At 40.3% G+C, this 20,303-nt stretch overlaps 1 protein-coding gene across 1 annotated transcript; it reads right to left on the bottom strand.

Moving 5' to 3' along the window:
- Positions 1-647: 647 nt before the first annotated feature.
- On the bottom strand, positions 648-19,123 carry LOC104030748 (solute carrier organic anion transporter family member 1C1). Its single transcript, XM_075704797.1, has 14 exons — positions 18,992-19,123; positions 16,550-16,691; positions 16,329-16,461; positions 14,484-14,599; positions 13,500-13,646; positions 13,288-13,386; positions 11,682-11,927; positions 10,647-10,811; positions 9,946-10,141; positions 8,326-8,488; positions 5,800-5,984; positions 3,889-3,953; positions 1,767-1,884; positions 648-864 (listed from the first exon to the last, which is right to left on the bottom strand). The coding sequence occupies exons 1-14, from the start codon at positions 19,121-19,123 to the stop codon at positions 648-650; spliced, it is 2,124 nt and encodes a 707-aa protein (XP_075560912.1).
- Between the last annotated feature and the right edge of the window lie 1,180 nt (positions 19,124-20,303).

The raw sequence follows: 20,303 nt of genomic DNA, 5'->3' as shown, positions 1-20,303 counted from the left end.
GAATCTGAGACTTTTAAAAACAATTACTTCCTTTATGGCAATGTATTTGTAGTTTCAAGTAGGCATAAAATTTTCAGCTGAGCTAAGATAAAATGCTTCTTGGAAAAAAGCTGCTTTTGTCAATTTTGCAATGGAAAATTTTTGCAATCATTTGTTTAGATAAAGTGGAAACGTTTTGCTTAAAGGCTTTGCTTTTACTGCGAATTCTGACTGAATTTGATGAAATCAGAATACTGCTGTTAGCCTTGAGCTTGTCATTCCTGTGGCAGTCTACCGCATGGATCTGCATACAGGATCAGTGTCACATTTTGTGAGCCTTTGGCATATGGCTGTTCTGTCAACAGTCGTCTTTGACCCCATTAAAAATTGCAGACTGGCTCTATCAGAAACGCCAGTGGAGGTTTTCCTTTATCTGTTGAGAATTTGATTCAGTTCCTGTAACTTGTTCTGTCTGTTATCGGTAACCAGGTACACGTAAGGCACTTTCATACTTGCATGTTAGTTTTTCTTGTTGTTGATCACAGGTTTGCTATTAGTTTTAATTTCTGAATGGTATTATTATTTATTATTTAGTTATTCATAACATTGTGAAGGTTGTTTCTAAAAGAAGCTGTCCTGATTCATGTGACACTGGTCTAAATGGCTTTCTAAATACTTGATTCATTCTCTGCATCAGAAGAACCTGGCAAATGCTCTTTGATCTTGCAATTATCTTCTGTATTCATAGGAGCATCTTCTTTTCCTACATTCTCTATAGGCCTGGAGTTCTTATTTTGAAAGTGTTTCTTTATTAATATAAAAAGAATGATTGCAATCAAGTAGGAAGGACCTCTTAACACCACTGATAAACCAAGGTAGACATACCTGTGGGATAGAGCATAGAAGATAGTGCCAGACATTGTTTTTTACAAAGACAATGAAGTAAGTCGCTGTAAAGGCTTTTAAGATCACATATATACCCAAACTGCATAGTACCTTAGGAGAAAACATTAAAACTCATTCTTTGTGAATGGTATCACAAACTAGATATTTTTTCTTGCAAAAACATCTGTTAAAGAATTGATAATATTCTTTTTACTTATGAAGATAGTTCCAAAGTGAAACTTCCATCATCTTCACTTTGTTTCTAAAGATTTTTGGATCACTTTAAGGCCTTAGACTTTTTAGGGCTAGAAATATATTGAGATCACCAGAGTAGGCTATTTTATGTGAAAATAAAAAAACACATCAGAAGTGCCCAAGGTTTGGCTGAAACAGAAAAATCTCTGGAATATTCCTCCTGGAAACTGATATTGTTTGTGTTTAACTAATAACTTACCAGCTGCTCAGTATGATTTTCTTTCATTTGTTTTTCTTTCAAATGTGGCTAATGCACAAAGTTAACAGTCTTGCCAGTATGAACAAACTACCCACCAATAAGGTAAATTTGGGTACCTTTCCTCTTGATGGTAAATCATACAATCCTAGGTCTTTTAAATTGACTCAAAGGATATTACAAATATGTATTTCATTCCAGAAAGTATCTGTCATTGATATTAAATGATTTTTGCACAACATAAAAACTGTCTTAAAAACTAAGATTTTAAGATACGATCTTAAGATTTCTCAATTTCAGGATTTCTGGACTGAAGTAAATCTGAGTCCAGAGTTAGTATCTGACAATAATTTTCAATCAGTGGCCTCACACACTACAGTATAACAGAACAAAGCATATCTATCTGTAGAGAGGAAGTACACGAGGCTTTTTGTGCCTTAATTTGCCTTACCTGTATGCATTGGAGTCATATAGCCTGCAAGCCCCTCGCTGCCCACAGCTTGTGCTTCCCCATTTCAAGCATGTCTTGTCGATCAGTGCACCAAAATAAACTGGTGCTGGAATCCCAGCTGCAAAGAAGCAAGCAAAAATGTCACAAGATATCACAAGAAAAGACATCTTGTTGGAAATCAGCTTTATCTTTTCTTAGTGGCAAGTTACATGGCTGCAATAGTGGCAATAGGTGGGTTGGACTGTGGGGAGTTTTTCCTTTCCTTTATCAGAGTAACTGTAAGCTGGGACACCCCTCTCTGTGCTGTGGGCATCATCAGTCCCCAGGAAATGTGGTCTGATGGGTTTGGCCAGGCTTGTAGTCATAAATGTTTGTTTCTCGAGCATGGCTCTGAAAGCCACTGCTGGCTTCCAGTGCATGCTAATATTCTGCAAGGGCGAGCTGGACTGGTTGTGTATTTGGAGCACTGAACTGATGCATAGTTCCTTCTTCTATGCATAGCCTAAATTCATATCTATATAGATAGCCTGACTTCATATCTATATGATAGCAACTGAGAGTCCCTTCTGCCTGAAGGCACAGCACCAAGTACACATGGTTAGAGAAACTGAATATGCTTTTCAAAAATGTCTATGAGAATAGAGCAACTTCAGTTGCATCCTTAGTGTGACTTATGAGCTTATGCTTTACTGCAAAACATGGCAGACGTGGGACAAGATCCTAGCCTTTCTGAAGTAAAGGCAAGTATTAACTTCAGAGGAATCCAGGTTTCAGCGTGTACAGGGCAATGTTTCACATTAGCTTTGTTCCTACAGGAGCATCTTGCATTCTTATATAGGAAATAATTTATTTTGTAAAACCAGGTATACTCTCAGCCTGTTCTACTCTAGGCCTCTTGTGAGAGTCTGGACTCAGTAATCTATCTATAAAGGCCTGTGTATTATGATCATCAGTGCTATAGTCAGGGTATGATGGGACATGCTCATTTTGGAGGTTACTTAGGAGGACAGGAGTACATCGGATTTGATCTCTGAGTCACTGAAGAGAAATGCCAGCTTTTGTGAATCAATGACAGTGGCTTTACCCTTTCTTGCAATGGAAGGAGCTCACAATGATGGCTCAATGTGCTGAAGCAGAAGCCTATAGAAAGGGGGCAGTTCTTCTTTCTTAATGCTTTTTTTTATTTCCCATGGCTGAAAGAACTCCAAGAATCCCATTGGCATTGCTTGTCCTGAGAGCTGGATAAGAAATTCTGCCCCTCCATTTGTGTGATGAGAAAAGTAGAAGAGGACAAAGTGTGGATACACCTTCCTATCTCAAAGTGTCCCATCAGAATCCTAAGTAGAGACGACAGCCCTAACCTAGCTCTGACTGTAGACATTTGTAAGCTAGTGTTGATTTTTTAGGCTACATAGCAAACCTGTGTGGCCTGACTCTTCACACACATTTCTCTACATTTCTGAAATGCAGGTATTCCTATTTCATTGACAAAGAGAACAAAAGGAAATAGACAGGTTTTCTTGCCTACCTAGGCGTCTTAATCAACCTTCTCATTAGCAACTCTCAAATAAAAAAGGAAAAAAAAAAAAGCATTGCAGCATGCTTAAAGGGAATTGAAATCTAAGCTGTCGTCTACCAGGAAAGTGAAGTTTCAACATGGAAAACAACACTCTGCTCACAGCAGAGTGTTTTCTCTATGAACAGAGTTGTGTTAGTGTTGAATGAAGTCCTACTAGAACACGTCTTTTCCATCTTACTTGCAGCATTGTGTCTCACTGAGACGTTGGCTGAATCACAAGTTTGAAACCTTATAGTGTTATTCGGAAATTCAAGATAACACTTTGATTTTGCTTAGAAACTCTTCCCATTTTGGAACACTAGGCTCCCAAACTGCAACACCATTTAATCAGCAGGTCAAAGATTTTCAAAATTGTGTTAGCTGGTTTCCCAGTGAACTCTTGACTGAATATTGGGTCTTCAGGAAAAAAATAGGATCTTCAGGAGCAGCCCAGGGTCTAAGAGCTATTTTAAGGATACATCTGGTTTACAAATGGTGGTTGCATTGGGGTCATTTAAAGCCATACGAACATACATGTTAGTTATTCAGAATGATTTCTCTTACCTAGCGTTCTCATAATGAGTGTGTATAGACCAACCGCGAGAGATTTCACCTCTGGCTGAACACATCTGAAAGAAAGAGGGATAAGTATGAAGTATTTGTCTATCTAGTGCTTAGACATGCCTATTACACTGCCATTAATTACCCTGCATTTAATGTTCTTAATGACAGAAAGCCAAGCTTTGGAAGGAGAGTGCTTCCTACGTCTGCTGAAAATATGTTAAGTGGTATGAAAAAGGTGAATTAATCTATTGTTTTCCATCACATAGCTCCTGGGAAGTCCATTCACTAAGCATAATTAAAGAAGTGAAATTTTAAAGCCATAATAACAGTCTATCCTAGTCTTATTGAAATGGGCTCTCCAACTGCTTTAACTCCCTGGCATACATTTTCCTCACTCGATGGGAAATACCTTACTCTCTTGATAGGAAATATCACAGTCCCCTAAGACAAAAATGTTGCAAGTAGCTGCATCAGTGTGGCATCTTTTTATTCTCGATGATATTTGTCTGTACAACTCCCCATCTTGAACTACACAAAGCCATCTGGCAATATGCCCATCTGTTTCACGGGGAACCACACTCTAAGCATCAGAAACAGGCTCTCATCTTGAATCTGTTATACATCCAGCCTCTGCCATCTCCTTAAAAATATTAACATGGTCTACACTCAGAGAAATGTGTCACAGAGACGATGAAGGGAGGGAAGTTTGCATTCTGTTTTCCGTGCTCATTTAGGATGACTTAATGCTCTTAGGACTACCATTAAATTTGTCACTAATGAGTTTTTCTACAGATTGAGCCTTCTCTTCAGGTTAATGAAAAGTATACGCTAGTTTGCATACATGGTTCCAAATCACATCCTGGAACACTTGCACCTGCATACCTCAACAGACTTGAGCATAGGAGGCCTCAAACTAAGCCCTCAGATGTCCTGAATTTCCAGATATCTGATAAGCACAATCTGTTAGGGCACCCCACATCCGGAAATCCTGAGAAATGCATGGCATTTTCAAAATCTATACAGCCAAAATATCCAAGCAGAGAAAGAGGTCATGTTCTGGAAAACCTGGGCATATAGCAGGCATAAGAGAAACCATTATGCAGTAGTTGGAAGCAACACACTAGAACCAACTTTCAGACAGCAACAAAGTAAGGTTTGATGCTGACAGCTACAAACAAACAGGAAATGACAAAACTCATTAAAGGAAGCATGTTATACTGCGTGGTGGTTTTGGCTGGGGTAGAGTTAATTTTCTTCATAGTAGCTAGTATGCGGCTATGTTTTGGATTTGTGCTGAAAGCAGTGTTGATAATACAAGGATGTTTTTGTTATTGCTGAGCAGTGCTTACACAGAGTCAAGGCCTTTTCTGCCTCTCACACCACCCCACCCCACCAGCAAGCAGGCTGGGGGTGCACAAGAAGTTGGGAGGGACACAGCCCAGGACAGCTGACCCCAGCTGACCAAAGGGATATCCCACACCATATGATGTCAGCCTCAACACATAAAGCTGGGGGAAGAAGAAAGTGGGGGATGTTTAGAGTGATGGCATTTGTCTTCCCAAGTAACATGTGATGGAGCCCTGCTTTCCTGGAGATGGCTGAACACCTGCCTGCCAATGGGAAGTGGTGAATCAATTCCTGATTTTGTTTTGCTTGCATGCTTTTGCTTTACATATTAAACTGTCTTTATCTCAACCCGCGAGTTTTCTCGCTTTTACTCTTCTGATTCTCTCACCCATCCCACTGGAGGGAGAGTGCGCAAGGAGCTGTGTGGTGCTTAGTTGCTGGTTGGGGTTAAACCATGACATACTGAAAGAGAGCCTGTCCTAAAGGAAACTGAGACACCTAAACACAACTTTGATCCCCTCATTGGAAAGCCTCAACCATTGGTACACGGTTAGTTTTACTTACCTGAACATGATCATGTATGACGGGGTGCCTCCCAATGCATAACAAAAGCCACCTATGACTTGTATTACTGTATAATAAATAAACTTCATTGAACAATCCTCACTTTTTGGACATTGTCCCAAAGTGGCAGAGTTATTTCCTGTCCATGAACTGCTGGTTTCAAGACAGCTGCAGTTATGGAAGACCTGGAAGACACAAAGCCATTTTAGAATTATAGAATCATAGAATAGTTTGGGTTGGAAGGGACCTTTAAAGGTCATCTAGCCCAACCCCCCTGCAGTGAGCAGGGACAGCTTTAACCACATCAGGTTGCTCAGAGCCCCATCCAACCTGATCTTCAATGTTTCTAGGGATGGGGCCTCCACTACCTCTCTGGGCAACCGGTTCCACTGCTTCACCAACCACATTGTAAAAAATTTCTTCCTTATATCCAGTCTAAATCTATCCTCCTTTAGTTTAAAACCATTACTCCTTGTCCTGTCACAACAGGCCTTATTAAAAAGATTCTCCCCATCCTTCCTATAGGCCCCCTTTAAGTACTGAAAGGCTGCAATAAGGTCTCCCCGCAGCCTTCTCTTCTCCAGGCTGAACAACCCCAACTCTCTCAGCCTGTCCTCATAGGAGAGGTGCTCCAGCCCTGGGATCATTTTGGTGGCCCTCTTCTGGACCCGCTCCAGCAGGTCCATGTCCTTCTTGTGCTGAGGGCCCCAGAGCTGGACGCAATACTCCAGGTGAGGTCTCACCAGAGCAGAGCAGAGGGGCAGAATCACCTCCCTCGACCTGCTGGCCATGCTTCTTTTGATGCAGCCCAGGATATGGTTGGCTTTCTGGGCTGCAAGCACACATTGCCGGCTCATGTCCAGCTTTTCATCCACCAGTACCCCCAAGTCCTTCTCTGCAGGGCTGCTCTCAATCCCTTCATCCCCCAGCCTGTACTGATACCGGGGGTTGCCCCGTCCCAGGTGCAGGACCTTGCACTTGGCCTTGTTTTTGGTGGCCCTCCTCTGGACCCACTCCAACAGGTCCATGTCTTTCTTGTACTGAGGACTCCAGAGCTGGACGCAGTACTCCAGGTGGGGTCTCACCAGAGCAGAGTAGAGGGGCAGAATCACCTCCCTTGACCTGTTGGCCATGCTTGCTAGGACATTGCTCATGCAATGGGGAATCCTGCCTTCAGACACCAGCAGAGCCTGAAGCCTTACTAAGCATCCTGTTCCTATCTTATTTGCCTTTCTTGAGGCAATGGGCAGCATCATCTTCTTTTCTTTCCTTTCCTAGAAACAGTGCTCAGAGTCGGAAGGGATATTCTATGCCAGCATGTTTTTATCAATGGACACAGTACACCTTTTTGGAAGATATTTGGAGTACCTGCAGGATCTCTGAGGCTGGCCTCAGCTTTGTGTCCCTGGAGGGCAGTGGAAGGGGAAAAGCGAGGCTCAAGGAGCTGTGCCTTTTGCTGCTAGGTGACACTACCTGTTAGCTGACTTGTCTCTGTGAAAAGCACCTGGACCACAGGTCCCTCTCTGCTAATGCTGATCCACCATATGTACCTCACAGCTGTAAACAGCAGCTACCTGTCAAGACAAAGCTCATGCAGAGCCCTGAGATCAGCAGTAGGTGTACTGATAGCTTAGGAGCAATAGCTTTTAACCAGGTCTTGAGGATGTACTGAGGTAAAGGGAACTGTGAGCCACAAACCCTAACCTCTACAGAGACAGACTTGTGTGGGTGGTAGTAGTCCCACTGTCAGGGGTGCTGTTGAGCCCTTCTCCCCTGCCTCCCACCTTAAGATTGTAGCAAAGAATGTGTTGTGAAGAAGATGACTGTAGACATCAGAGAGAAACCAGCCACAAAGAAAAATCTGTTGGAGAGAAAATTCTGAGTGCAAGAGACATCTCCAGATCATGTATCTTCTGGAGTGATCATCTGGCATCAGAAAACAGGGGAATGACACAGTCCAATGAAGGCTTATATCCATGGACTGGAGTTTCCGCTCTGGGACTTGGTGCATTATCCCCAGCACACTGTGCTGAGCAAAAATCAGTCAGCCAGGAAAACAAGCAGTGTCCTACCACCCCAGAGTCTCACACAGAGGAAACAAGCTACCTCCCCTCAAATCATTCTTCATACTTACACATTAATGATTAATATCAGGAAAGATACTACACTATCTTAGTGTATTTCAGCTGTTGGCTGAAAACCTCAGGGCAGATGGAATGAGGTTTATGGAAGCCAAGCCATGGACAACCTTCAGACAACATGTAACCACTTTGAACTGTTTGTTTCCCTCTCTTGTTCAATCTACAAAACATGAAATCTAGGATTTACAACAAGGAGCTAGGCCTTTCTGCTTAATGTGCAGAAATCTCTATGTGTTCTGTGCTGTTTGTAGCCAGAAATCATGAATACTTTATTGACTGGTCCCCAGTAACTTTGATTTCCCTAAATGCATTATACTACTAAATCCCTGATGTTACATGGAAAATAAGCTAGTAAAAAACCTTAGAAACTGAAGCAGGGTCTTACTGTGTTCTTTCCATGTCCCACCGAAGTTGTACACCCAGCTAGACATGCCGAAACATATGTGAGTCCGTTGTCTCCACACACAGGATCCCACACGTTGGAGGCACATTTGCAGTCAGAGTTGCACTCAGAAAATATGGCATTTTCGTGGTACGGAATGGGTTTGCTTGGAAGTTAAGTTCAGACAGGTGTAAGAACTTTTAATTCAGTGCTGATGGCAATGTAGTCCCTTCTGTGTGACAGTGTTGCTGTCCTGAAACCCACCTCATAAGCCCTGAACAAACATTTTCATAGCTGAGTCTCTACAGTATTGATCTCCTTGCTTGAGATTCCATCTTACTTGCACTGATATTAAAGTGATTACTAGATTATAAAGAATTTTAAAACAAATAAAAATGTTGCTACTGATTTTACCTGGCAGGTGTAGACGGAAAAGAAAAAGGAAAAGCTGAAGGAGGTCAGCTAGGCTATCCCCAAATTTTACATAGAGCTAGCATCAGTTAACACAGCCTTATCATGTACATCTTTACCTGTTGGTAAAAATGCACTAATTATGGAAACTGGATTTCCTGGTCTCCATAATTAAAAATACTCCTCTCTTAAAGCCTAGCCTAACTCTTCCTAGAGGATATGGAGAATGCAGTATTGCCTTTTACTTTCAGATATACCCTTGGGTATTGAGATCTGTAACAAAGAGGGATGTCTTCCCTCATGTTCTCCTTTCTGGGTTAATTAAGCTTACATGCTTGCCATCTCTTTCATCTCAGTGCTTACTAAGTGCATTCCCTGGTCCACCATTTGCATTGTTAGTGAAAACGTTGCAGGGTACAGGATAAGCAAAATACCATTAGTCCTCAGGTTCCAAACCTTGGCACCCTGCCTGTCCATTTCCACCTTTTCAGCTGTGAACCAGTATGGCTTGATAAATGGACTGTAGTGAAAAATTATGGAACTGCCTTCAGGGAGATGCAAACAGGTTCACACTAGCCATGAGGTACACTGAGCAGGCTGGACATGAGGCAGCGACAACCCATATGCCAGTGTCACTGGGCCCCTTGGACAGCTATATCCTAGCACAAATCCCCTGTACTGGTAGCTTTACTTACTCCAAGAAAAAATAATAGCCTGTAACTTTTAAACCCTGGTTCTCTCTTGAGAGGAGAGAGCATCTTCAGTACGCATAAAAGCTTCATTTTGGTTTACAGTAGTCTTGAGAGTCTAGCATGTTGCAGTCTTTCCATCTCTGTGCAGGATATGCTACCAGTGCTCCCTGTTACGTATGCTTCACCCTTTTACTGAATATACTTCACTAGAAAATTGCTTCTGGTGTAGAGATAGCATTGTGTGAAACAGCAATACCACCCCACACAGCCAAACAACCTACATCAGGTAATGATACAGTTTTGCTAATATATTTCTAATTAATCTTTAACTAGTGTTGTGCTTTGCCAGGCTGACACTCTGCTGACCAACAAAACTATCACAATGACAAGTGGTATGTAGTGTTCACTTTCTCTTAAGCATTGCAAAAGCATGTTTCTCTTTTAGACTTGATGTCATGGTACATTTTTTGAACTACTGCTGCAATGGAGAAAACCATACTCATCTTCATTTCATACTCACCCTTCATAGGACACTGTCATTCCTGCTACCACATGGTTCTCACAGCCAACAAAAAAGTGCAAGAGAGTGATGACATAGGCCAAAAATGACATGGTAAATGCAAACTTGGTTGCTCCAATGATGCTCATTTTGTACTTTTTCATTATGAGCCCTCCTAGGAAAATCCCAATACCTACAGGAGGTAAGGTTGTTAGTCCTGAAAGAGATTATAGAAGGAGAATGTTAAAATAAGAGTCACACTGGTTTAAGACTCAGTGTCCTCAGCTTAATATCCCTTGCAGCTTTATGTTGTATTATGATGACTTTAGGCGACTTTGTGCTCAGCCTAATCCCTGAGTTGCATATGCTATTTTTGAAGTGCCTGACCCTCAAAACCCACTTCCATTGCAAGGCATTAGTCAGATGTTGCAGCATTTAAAACTCCCACACCATATTCATTGCATATTTGGGGTGCCCTTGCTGTAATATAATTAACATAACATAACATAACATAACATAACATAACATAACATAACATAATTATTTATTCTGGTCTCATAGGCATCAAAACTCTAGTTTGTATGCTGCCTTTATATAATTCAAGTTCAGGAGAGATCACCATTTACTGTTCTGCAAGGAATTCAGTCCCAGAAAAAAGCATGCCAGAACTTCTCCCCATGCACAGCTTATAGCATAAGCAGTCATTGCACAGTGTAACTCACCTATTAGAAAGTTAGATTTAGATGCAGATTGTCCATACTGCTGTTCCATGTACTTTGGTTTGTAAGTCAAGAAACCAATAAAGCTACTGAACTGTAACAGTGAGCAACACAAAAATGTAAAGTACATTCGATTACTCAATACTTTTTTCAGGGAGGTATAGAAATCTGAAAGAAAGGGATATATGAGTTGGCTTTGAAAGATGCATGGCATAATTACTGGTGAGTAATCTACGAAACTTGGGGCAAAATCCTTCTTTCAGCTGTCCAAGTGCAAGTCGTACTGATCTTCATTTGCATGCGAGTATCTGAAAGCAAAATCAGGTTCTTGAAAAACACCAGAGGTTGAGATACAGGAAGAGAATCCTAAAAGAAGACAGAAGTATGGGTTAAGGCCTGGGTGCTCTAGTGAGATCTGCACATGGAGACTGAAGGGCTCCACACAGCAAAGTCTTCTTTCAGCTTACATGACTATCACCACAGGTTCAAGGCTAAGTGAGAGGTGCCTTTGTGGAGATGCCCAATGTCTTCTATTGGGATCTGAACAAAGACAGGAGAATGTGACTAATGATGCAAAGCCATCTCTTCCCAACCTTTCCACTCCTTTCTTAGCCTAACAACAGCACAACCAGAGCTGATATTCAGGCAGACAGCAATATGCTTCAGAGTCTCCATGAGCTCTGTGATCATCAGATAAATAATTTTGCTTTCCATATTGAGAATGGAACCTTCTAATATTTTCTTTAGGTCCTGATACAGAAACAGTTTTTCCACTGTTCAAATTTCTTCTAGCACAAAATTTTAGAGGTAGGTGCCACTCAGGCAATGATGCATTGCAGGTGATGCATGCAGAACCTCACAGTCTTGAAGAAGCTCTTTAACTTCTAATAATCTTTAGCAGACCCCTCCTTTCCTGGGGATAGGTAAATGGTTTAGACTGAAGTGCAGGGGAGGCAAGATATTCTGCAGAACTATTACATTCCCGCTGTACATTGTGCCTATTGCTTTTCACATTTACACAACTTGTGAAACACTTGCCTTTCAGCATTACTGACCACTTCCTTCGCTTAGGTTTTGCAGAAGGAACTGTCTTCCTTGGGGCGCCCATGTTTTCCAAGAGGCCATATGAAGCTTTGTCATTATTAGCTTCCTCCGGCTTTTTCAGACTCTTTGGCAGGAAGCAAAATGGAATAGCAGCTAGAAAACTGGTTACTCCACTTATTAAAAATCCAAGCCACCATGCACCCACCCAGCGGGAATCCTGTGGGGTGATAGTGATGCTTCCTAGAATTGAGGAAAACAGATAGAAGTTACCTAAATGAAGAAGTTGAACCTTCCCACCCTTACCTGCTAAACCAGCTACATTTTACAATGTCTGACTTTCTGCAGTAACGATAATCACCTAATGAGAGACTGTTCACACAGTGAGGGCATCAGTAATCATACCCTGAATGGTGTTATGGTTCATCTGCCTTTCTCCATGATATGCTGACTGCCATTTTGTGGCATACATGGCAACACAGAGGTCCTTATCCAACACATAGGAAACCAAAATGGGTGGTAGACAGGCCTCAGGCTTGGCGTCCTTTGAGACCTGATACTTTACCTAGACGATCCTCTGCAAAACTGAATCATGTTGGTTACTATTAAACATATGGGCATTCTCTGTGGCATCAGTGAGATTAGCTATGACTTTAAAATTTGTATTGCAAGGAGGACGGGAGTAGTTAGTTGTATTTTTATGATTGTTACATGCTGGCATGTTTGGTGGTGGACCAACACTATAAGACTTTTCACTGCAAGACCAGAATTGGCTCACTGCCCTTATGCTTAAGAAAAATCAAACATCGGCTTGACAAAGAGCAAAGACAAAATAGTTCATCTATCTAACTACAGGTTCCTGAAGGTCTGAAAACTTCTCTGACCTGCTAGTAAAACAGGATCACCCACTGCTGCTGCTGCACTGGGCCATTTCCTGAGAAAGCTGTCCCAGTCCGCACTGCCTGACTTCCCATCAGGCTGGTGCGGTGGGTGGGGAGGTGGGCTGGCCAGGAAAAAACACCTGAGAGATGGTGCCTGACTCTTCCAGTGAAAGGGAACAAGATGCAGGGCCATGGCCACCACTTACGGGGATTGCTCTGCTCCCTCTGGCATTTTGCAAATGTGATTATATACATGCGTTTTCATCTGAATAAGCAAGGGCTGGCAAAAGTGTATAATGTATTGCAAACATTACACAAATTGTAAATAACATAAAATGCTCAGCTGAAAAGGCAGATAATCCACCAAAACTGTAAAAGTGCTATGCTAGCAGAATCCTTTCATTAAGATCCCAGTTCAGTAAAACATCTGGGGTCTGTAAGGGTTCTTGGTACTAATTTTTAAAGCTAAACATGTATTTTAATCCTTTAATCCCAAAACACGATTCTAAAATATGTTCCCTGTCTACTTCTGCCTTTACCCTAAAAGCTTCCAGTAATTTAATAAAATTGTAATTAAGTATTTAATAAAATAAATGAAATAAATAAAAGTTATAGATAACTGTATAAATATAATTAATATAATAAAAACTTATGGAAATGTGTAGAGGAACCTGTTACCAACAGGTATTAGTTTACTTTCTCTTTACCTCCATTTTGCTTACCTAAATCCACAAATCCAATATCCACGTACAGTTTTGCACATAAAGATCCCAACAGGAAACCAAACATTGGGCCCAACATGGCTATTGTGTGCAAACATGCTGAAAATATAGTGAAGAAGATACTAGTAAATTTTAGTGGCTGAATGTTTTCTTCTGCAGAACATGGGCCTCTTACACTACAAATGTCTCAGTTTACTTCATGTTGAGATTACCTACATACACAGGAACATCCTCTTCTTTAGCAAAATCATCAAGATAAGAGATGCCCAATGGTGTTATTGGTGTCTCACCAATTCCACGTAACATGTTTCCCAGGAAGATGTATATCCACATATATGATGATGGTTCCTTCTCACATCCTGCAGATAATGAGAGTTTACATCTTTGTAATAGAACAGGCGAATGGAAACAGTGACAAATCACAGGAAATTCAGCACATGAAATGATTATAGTTTAGTATTTTAGGTATTAAGAGCATTATCCTTATGGAAGATTATGAAAGGCCATCAACCTCATTATACTTTTTAATAATCTTTTAAAACACTTTCCTCCACCTCCATTGTATTTGGTTTCTAGAAATACAGATAAGTATCACACATCAGAAAAAATGCCTGTGTAAAAAAATTTGCCAGATTGATATTGCTATAAATATATCATTAACTATCTGGCATACAACTTATATCGTTAACTTGAGAAGTTTGAGATGGTTTCTGCAGCACAGCTTGGCTCTTTCTCTACCTATGTCACATGTAAAGCAACATGTAAAAGCTGTATTTCATACAGTAAGCAAAATCATAGAAATCTCCATTTATTTCCACTTAACTCTGTGCAGTTTCATGTCCTTTCATGCTGTCTCTTGCACCTTCCCAATCCAGGACCTGGGTAATTGAATCCCTTCAGAAATGTCTTTGCACACTGTCTCAGCATCTCCTTCAGTGTTAGGGTGATTTTACTGTAATTTGGAAGTGCGAACATAGGAAACTGGGGATCTGGATCCTAATAATTTGTGTTTGCTGGATGTTTCTTCTCCAAATGAAATGCACAAAGTGCATTTAAGTGTTGGTAATATTCCCAGACAGGTAGAGACTGAAGTTCGAAATCTAACTGAGCATCTTGCATGGGGCAATGATTTACTCTACTTGCAACCAGGGATAAAACTAGCTCCTCTGTTTATACTTACACTTACGGTTCCTTACCTGATTGGGAGACTTCCAACAAGGTTTCGTTCACATCTTGATGCATAGAACAGGGATTTATGCTTGAAGTTAAGTTGACTGAAGAAGCTGTACGTGATGCTGTCTCATACTTATAACTGAAAACACACAATAGTAGGTTTAGAAGCAGTGTTCACTAGGGAAATACTAGCGTAGTAGGGCAGGAATCACTTTACTGCTGTTTCCCTAAAGAGAAAGGTATCTTTGTTTAAATATCAATCAAAAAATCAAATCCTACTAAAGGAGAAAAAAAGAAGATTATTTAAGCACATTTTGGAAAACAAGAACACTAAAATGAAGAACAAATAAAAGTTAGAATCGTCTGTTTAGAAGACATAACATTTTAGGCTGTAAAATTTAAAAGGGCATGTGAAAGTAATTCAGGTAGGATTGAACTGTTGGTATCAAAATTTAGGGTCAGGTTCAAGCGTGCTCCCTATGCTGACCCCACAGTCAAGGACAAAAAGAAGAATGTCTTGAGTGTGAGTCTCCCTTTTCATTGCAGATACATATTTTGGGGTTGGAGGGAGGAGGGGACTGAGGAAGGGAGAAGTCAGCCTCAGGAGGTACCTTTTGCCTGATAATTGGCATTGGCTTTAGAAAGAGCTGTTGTATAGCAGCGGGTGAATAAAGTTAGTGCCTAAAAGACACTCTTTAGCTGTATTTACAGGGAGCACAGCAATGCTGCATCTGCTTTAGCAGGATCCTTTTCCTAGATATGAGCCCTGCTGAGGTGCAAAGTACAATTAGCTTAAGCAGAACAACATGGTAAAGCACACATTCTGCTTCTAGGAACTGGGGTGGCTCTGTCAGACCAGGCAGGCTTATTTTTCAGGTTGAAACAAAGAACATTCATCAGAAGAGGCAGTGCAGAACAGTTTCACCATAAAAATTCAGGCACAGGTACATGAGAAACTGTATGAGTTTCCCAGCGTCGACGAGCAAGATACATATTTTGGCTTAAGCAGTGGAAAATACAAGTCTGATGCTAGTGCGAGATCCACTGTCATGATAAAAAAAGTATTCCTTAGTTTTCTTCTTGCAGTAGTATACCTAAAATTATTCTAATACATTTAAGAGAGCAACAGAAATATGTCTTAGTCTATGCTATCACTGCGTCAAAGCTATGGCTAGAAACATTATCGCATATAAGCAACATGCAGTAAATCTCTGAGCCTTGAGAAGATGAATAAAAATTAGCTTATCCAGCCATGGAAAAGCAGTTTAACCAGCCATGGGCATTTGAAACAGGAAAAACCCTGGTACCAGTTCTACCAGCACTGATCCATCTGCAGGGTCTGCAGATGATGTATTAGCAACAAATGATGCCACATTCTTAGGTTAACACTGATTTTTCCAATAAAGTGTTCTTACCGTTAGCTATTCAGGAGGAGTATATAAATAATTAAAGCAACAGCACCAGCATAGCATGGTTGAAGATTTTCAAAGAACAATATATTTTGTTTGAAACTTGAATTTTCATAAGATTTTCATGGGTGTTTCCTCCTAAAAAAAAAATCTAATGTTTTTGTAAAGTCATTTCCTTCTCTGCCTCTCTTCTGAACAAGTCTGACTGAAATCTAAAGAATTTTGCTTTTCCTATTTTTTTTGAGAAGTTAAACTTTTACTTCAGAAGAACCATATTTTTTTCAACCAGATAAAATGAACAATGATGTATGTGTGTCAAACATGATTCATTGCACATCAAGTTGAGGCTCTACAGGCCTTTGGAAATCTAAGACTTAAAATACATCAAGTTTCATTCAAAAACCAGAAAGCAGTATCCAATTCCAATGTTAGGTTACCCAGATTAATCTTGGTACTTACTAGCCCATGAAGAAATGAGGCATTGCTGTTAAAAGACTTCCCAAAGCCATAGTAAAGCATCCAGCAGCTATTACTTTGGGCCTGTGAAGTTTAGCTCCAAAGTAGCTTACAAATGCAATCACCAACAAGTTACCTGGAAGGTAATGAACCAAAATTAATGCCAGATGCTGTGCCTCACATTTCTCTGAAGAGTTTTCTGCATGTTATGGAATATCAATTACCCATCTCAAAGCTCCCATCGATGAAACCAACAGTAGAGGATGTCAGGTCAAACCTTCGTTCAATCTGAGTGATGGAGCTTTTCATAATCGTACCAGACAACGCTTTACTCAAGTAGCTGAATGATAAAGCAGCAAGAAATGCCTGAGGAAAGATTAAGACAGAAAATGGCAGGTAGAGGCAAGGAAACTGGTCACAGAGGGATCAAATATGTTTAAAACTGTGTGGAGCAATCATCATCACCGTATAAGTTTGCCACTCAAATTGCAGTCACAACGTTGTGTGTGAATTTTCACATACCCTAATGCTCTGGAGGGCCAGGGCAATCTCTCAGCAATGAGTGCTCCTGCTTGCTTTAGGGTTCAGGTTTGCAATAGCCATCTTAATGACCAGAAAGCCTGATCTTCCCTGCATTGCTGGCCAGAGGTTTTCCAAAGCAGAAATCCTATGGACTGTGGAACTTAAATTTGGCAAACAATTCACTGGGGATGACTTACCTTACTGATATCCTGAGGTTAAATTTATCAAAAACTGAGGCCTAGTGTTGGGCAGCCAAAATGGAGGGATTTCTAAATTTCTAGATTTTGCAGAAATGTAAAATTTGCCAGAGGTAAAATACCTCATCAAGATAGATTTACTGACACTAGTTCGACCTAAAATTAATCTTACACCCAATTATCTTCTGCTTGGGCCACATGTCACTTATTTTAGGCCAGTTCATAACTGGTTCTAACTCAGACATACAGATAGCCATGGCATCAAAATAAAGGCTTTATGCAAGTTTTTATGATATCCCAGTATGTGGAAGGTGGTACAGACTGACTGAGTTCATCTCTGTCTCAAATGATATATTTTGAAATGTGTGGATTATGGCTATGTCGCCTGTATACCATATACCTCATAAGGGAAGGCTTAATATTCTTTATAATTTCATAGTTGCTTCCACCAACACACATTGTGGCTTTTGCAAATAAAGATGTATTTGATAAAAAGTTAAACTAAGTTTGTTTAAATATTACCCAACTATTTCAACATAGTCTAAAAAACAAATAGACTTATTGCTCACTGGGTAAAAGTTCCAATACAACACAATATTGGGTAAGTAAACAAAAGTAAATATAGATTTAGACTTTGCAATACTATCTACTGTAAGAAATTAAGCCAATCCTGGACGTAAATCTTTACAATAGGTATGTTTACACTCTTTTTGTCAGGAATGAAGAGAAAAATCTCACAAGTGTGGGCTTTGTCCTGACGTTTTATTTTTCCTGAGCTCGACTGGAGAAAAGTCTGTGAGAAGCACCATTCTTGCCTTATGCCAACAGTGCTCTCAGGGGTTTTGGCTGAAATCACAAACTGCTGATAAGCATGAAAACATGAGTTAAAATGACTTGGGTATTTTGGGTTTGAAAATGCAATGCCCAGGTAAACCACAAAACGTTTGGTGGGAAGGTGAGGGAGAATAACAGTTTGTCTTTTATTACCTCCAAGGTATCATGCCTATTAAACTCTAATTACCATAAAGTTAGACATAGACCCACAGTTGTGCGGCATTGCCCACATACATGATAGCAAAGTTAGTCCTGTGAGTCTCCCAGAGATCAGATTCTATTTTTGCAGGTGTATATGGGTGGCAAATGTGAGTCAGATAAAATAAAAGATATAACAACCTCTGCCTGATACTTGAGCCAAACTATTTTGGATGGTTGAGAAGCTTGCAATTACCTATTTTTTTCCATTAATCTTTCATTTTGCAGATCTTTCCTTTTTATAGAGAGAAATGTGTCCCTGATTGCAATTCCACTGGGCCTATGGAATTTCACCTGAGATGAAGCTGGCTGAAGTAGTCAAAACATAAACCCAAACACATCACTGTCAAAAGAAATCTTGCCCTTGTAGTATTTGCAGCTCAGCCAGAAGCAATAAACACTAAGGCTTTAACATGAAAGCAAAATTCTCATTAGTTTACTTGCTTTATTCCGTCAATTCTTCTTGTGCATTCCTGAAAGCTTGGATGCTTGTGGGAATCAGTGGGCTGTTTGACCTGCAGCCCTGGATTAGACAAAAGTCCTGGAATACGATTTTCCTCACCCTATTTTGGACCTACAAGAATGGGCGGTGATAGCAACCTCCAGACAATGGTGTATTGTAGCCACCTATTTTAGGATGCTTCAAGTCTTACACTGGAGGTTGCTACCTCTCTCCAATGACCAAAAAGGGAATCTACCTATGAGTAACTTGAGAGTAAATATGTTAAATCAGGAATTTTTATTTTCTTTAGGACAAAGACAAGATCCAACCATTCCCTGTACCTCCAAGTGTGTATCCAGTTCCAGAAAAGATAGGGGCAACAGGAATGAAGTAACCTGTCATGTCATATCTTGAACAACTTTTCTTAACTTATGACAACAGTAACTTGTGGTGATATTGATAAGGCACCAAACCTTCAAGCCAGTGCAACAGGAAGTTTTCTTTTTGACTGCTAGATTTTTGTTTGCTTCATCATCCAAAAGCTGGGCAGGTTCTGCTTCCTGATTTGAGTCATCAACATTGCTGGATTCGGTTTCCACTGTCATGGTTGATTTCTTTACTGAGTGATCTGAACCCAAGAGAAAAACAATAATAAATACAAAAGCACATATGCCAAACTAGAGTTGCTTAAGGACCATTCTGATAAAACAGGAGTTACAGGAAAATGCTGAGATGTTGAAACAGAACCTTTTCATTGGAAAGGATTTGGCTCAATGACTTGGGTGTTTCAAAGTGTATATTTGTTTAAATGCTGAAGTATCTTGTTTTGACATCTTTCTTTTCAACTGAAATGGTCTTCACTCTCCCCACTGCCCCCTCCTTCCCCCCCTCCTTTTTTCGGTCTAGAATGACTTTTAATGCTAAAAAGACAGTTTCCACAAAAGAGTAAGAGACAAAGTCTCTGTCATAAAACAAACTACAAGGGTCAACAAAGCATCAGTGCTGAAGCACAAGGAATCCTAGTGAAGCTCTGAATTTGCAGGCCACACAGCTTAGGACTCAGTCATTATTTTGGTAAGATCTCTGTAGTAACACCAAGCCATCCGACTTACTCCTTCACACTGGCCTGTTGGAAACAATTCTTAATGACAAAAGAATTTATTATTTTAGCTACCTAACCTACTATAAGGAGATTATGTGTTTTTTCTTTGTGCGATGGTATACAGGGTATCCCTAATCCCCTTCTCTTTGCAGAGCGCTGTCTATATTCTCTGATGCATGAAATCATCTGCAACTCAGAAATTCAGCAAAATGACTCCAGTTCCCCTGGGAAGAGCATACCCTGTAGCCATAGATGACAAATCTTTCCCCTCCTTTGATATAACTTTTTTTTTAATTATTTTTGAAAGCCTTGTTTCATGATTAAACTAAATTTGGTTTTATTGCAATGAATAGTACAATACTTCACCTTTTTCTTTCCTCAGTTTTTTAAAACTCTATATCTGAGAGATGGGTAAGCAATTAAAAAGAATACTTCAGTGAAGAGCTGTAAGGGAAGTCTATGTATCTATCTGCAAAGCTTATTTAAAGAATGAAAACACTTGCCCGTTTGTGCAACTCCAACTACAAACAAAACAGATTTCTGAAGGAAGATCCAGATGCCACTGCAGAGCCCCTCGGAAAAAATGGGTCACTTGAAACAAACCCTCTTCAGATCTGCAGATCCTGACACACAGGGGAGAGAGGAGTATTGAAACTAATGACCCCAAGTCAGAACTCAGAAAT

The sequence above is a fragment of the Pelecanus crispus genome, chromosome 1 (genome assembly GCF_030463565.1).
Source record: "Pelecanus crispus isolate bPelCri1 chromosome 1, bPelCri1.pri, whole genome shotgun sequence".
Classification (NCBI taxonomy): domain Eukaryota; kingdom Metazoa; phylum Chordata; class Aves; order Pelecaniformes; family Pelecanidae; genus Pelecanus; species Pelecanus crispus.
The sequence above is the reverse complement of the archived record's forward strand: the minus strand, read 5'-3'. Positions and strand labels throughout refer to the sequence as shown.

What these genes read in the sequence shown, in the direction of transcription:
- LOC104030748 (XM_075704797.1), bottom strand. Translation starts at nt 19,123, where the DNA reads ATGACAGTGGAAACCGAATCCAGCAATGTTGATGACTCAAATCAGGAA. An exon ending in CGATGGGAGCTTTGAGATGG is followed by an intron (nt 16,462 to 16,549) that starts GTAATTGATATT and finishes ATTACCTTCCAG; the next exon opens with GTAACTTGTTGGTGATTGCA. An exon ending in CCTCATTTCTTCATGGGCTA is followed by an intron (nt 14,600 to 16,328) that starts GTAAGTACCAAG and finishes GTGTGTTTTCAG; the next exon opens with TTATAAGTATGAGACAGCAT.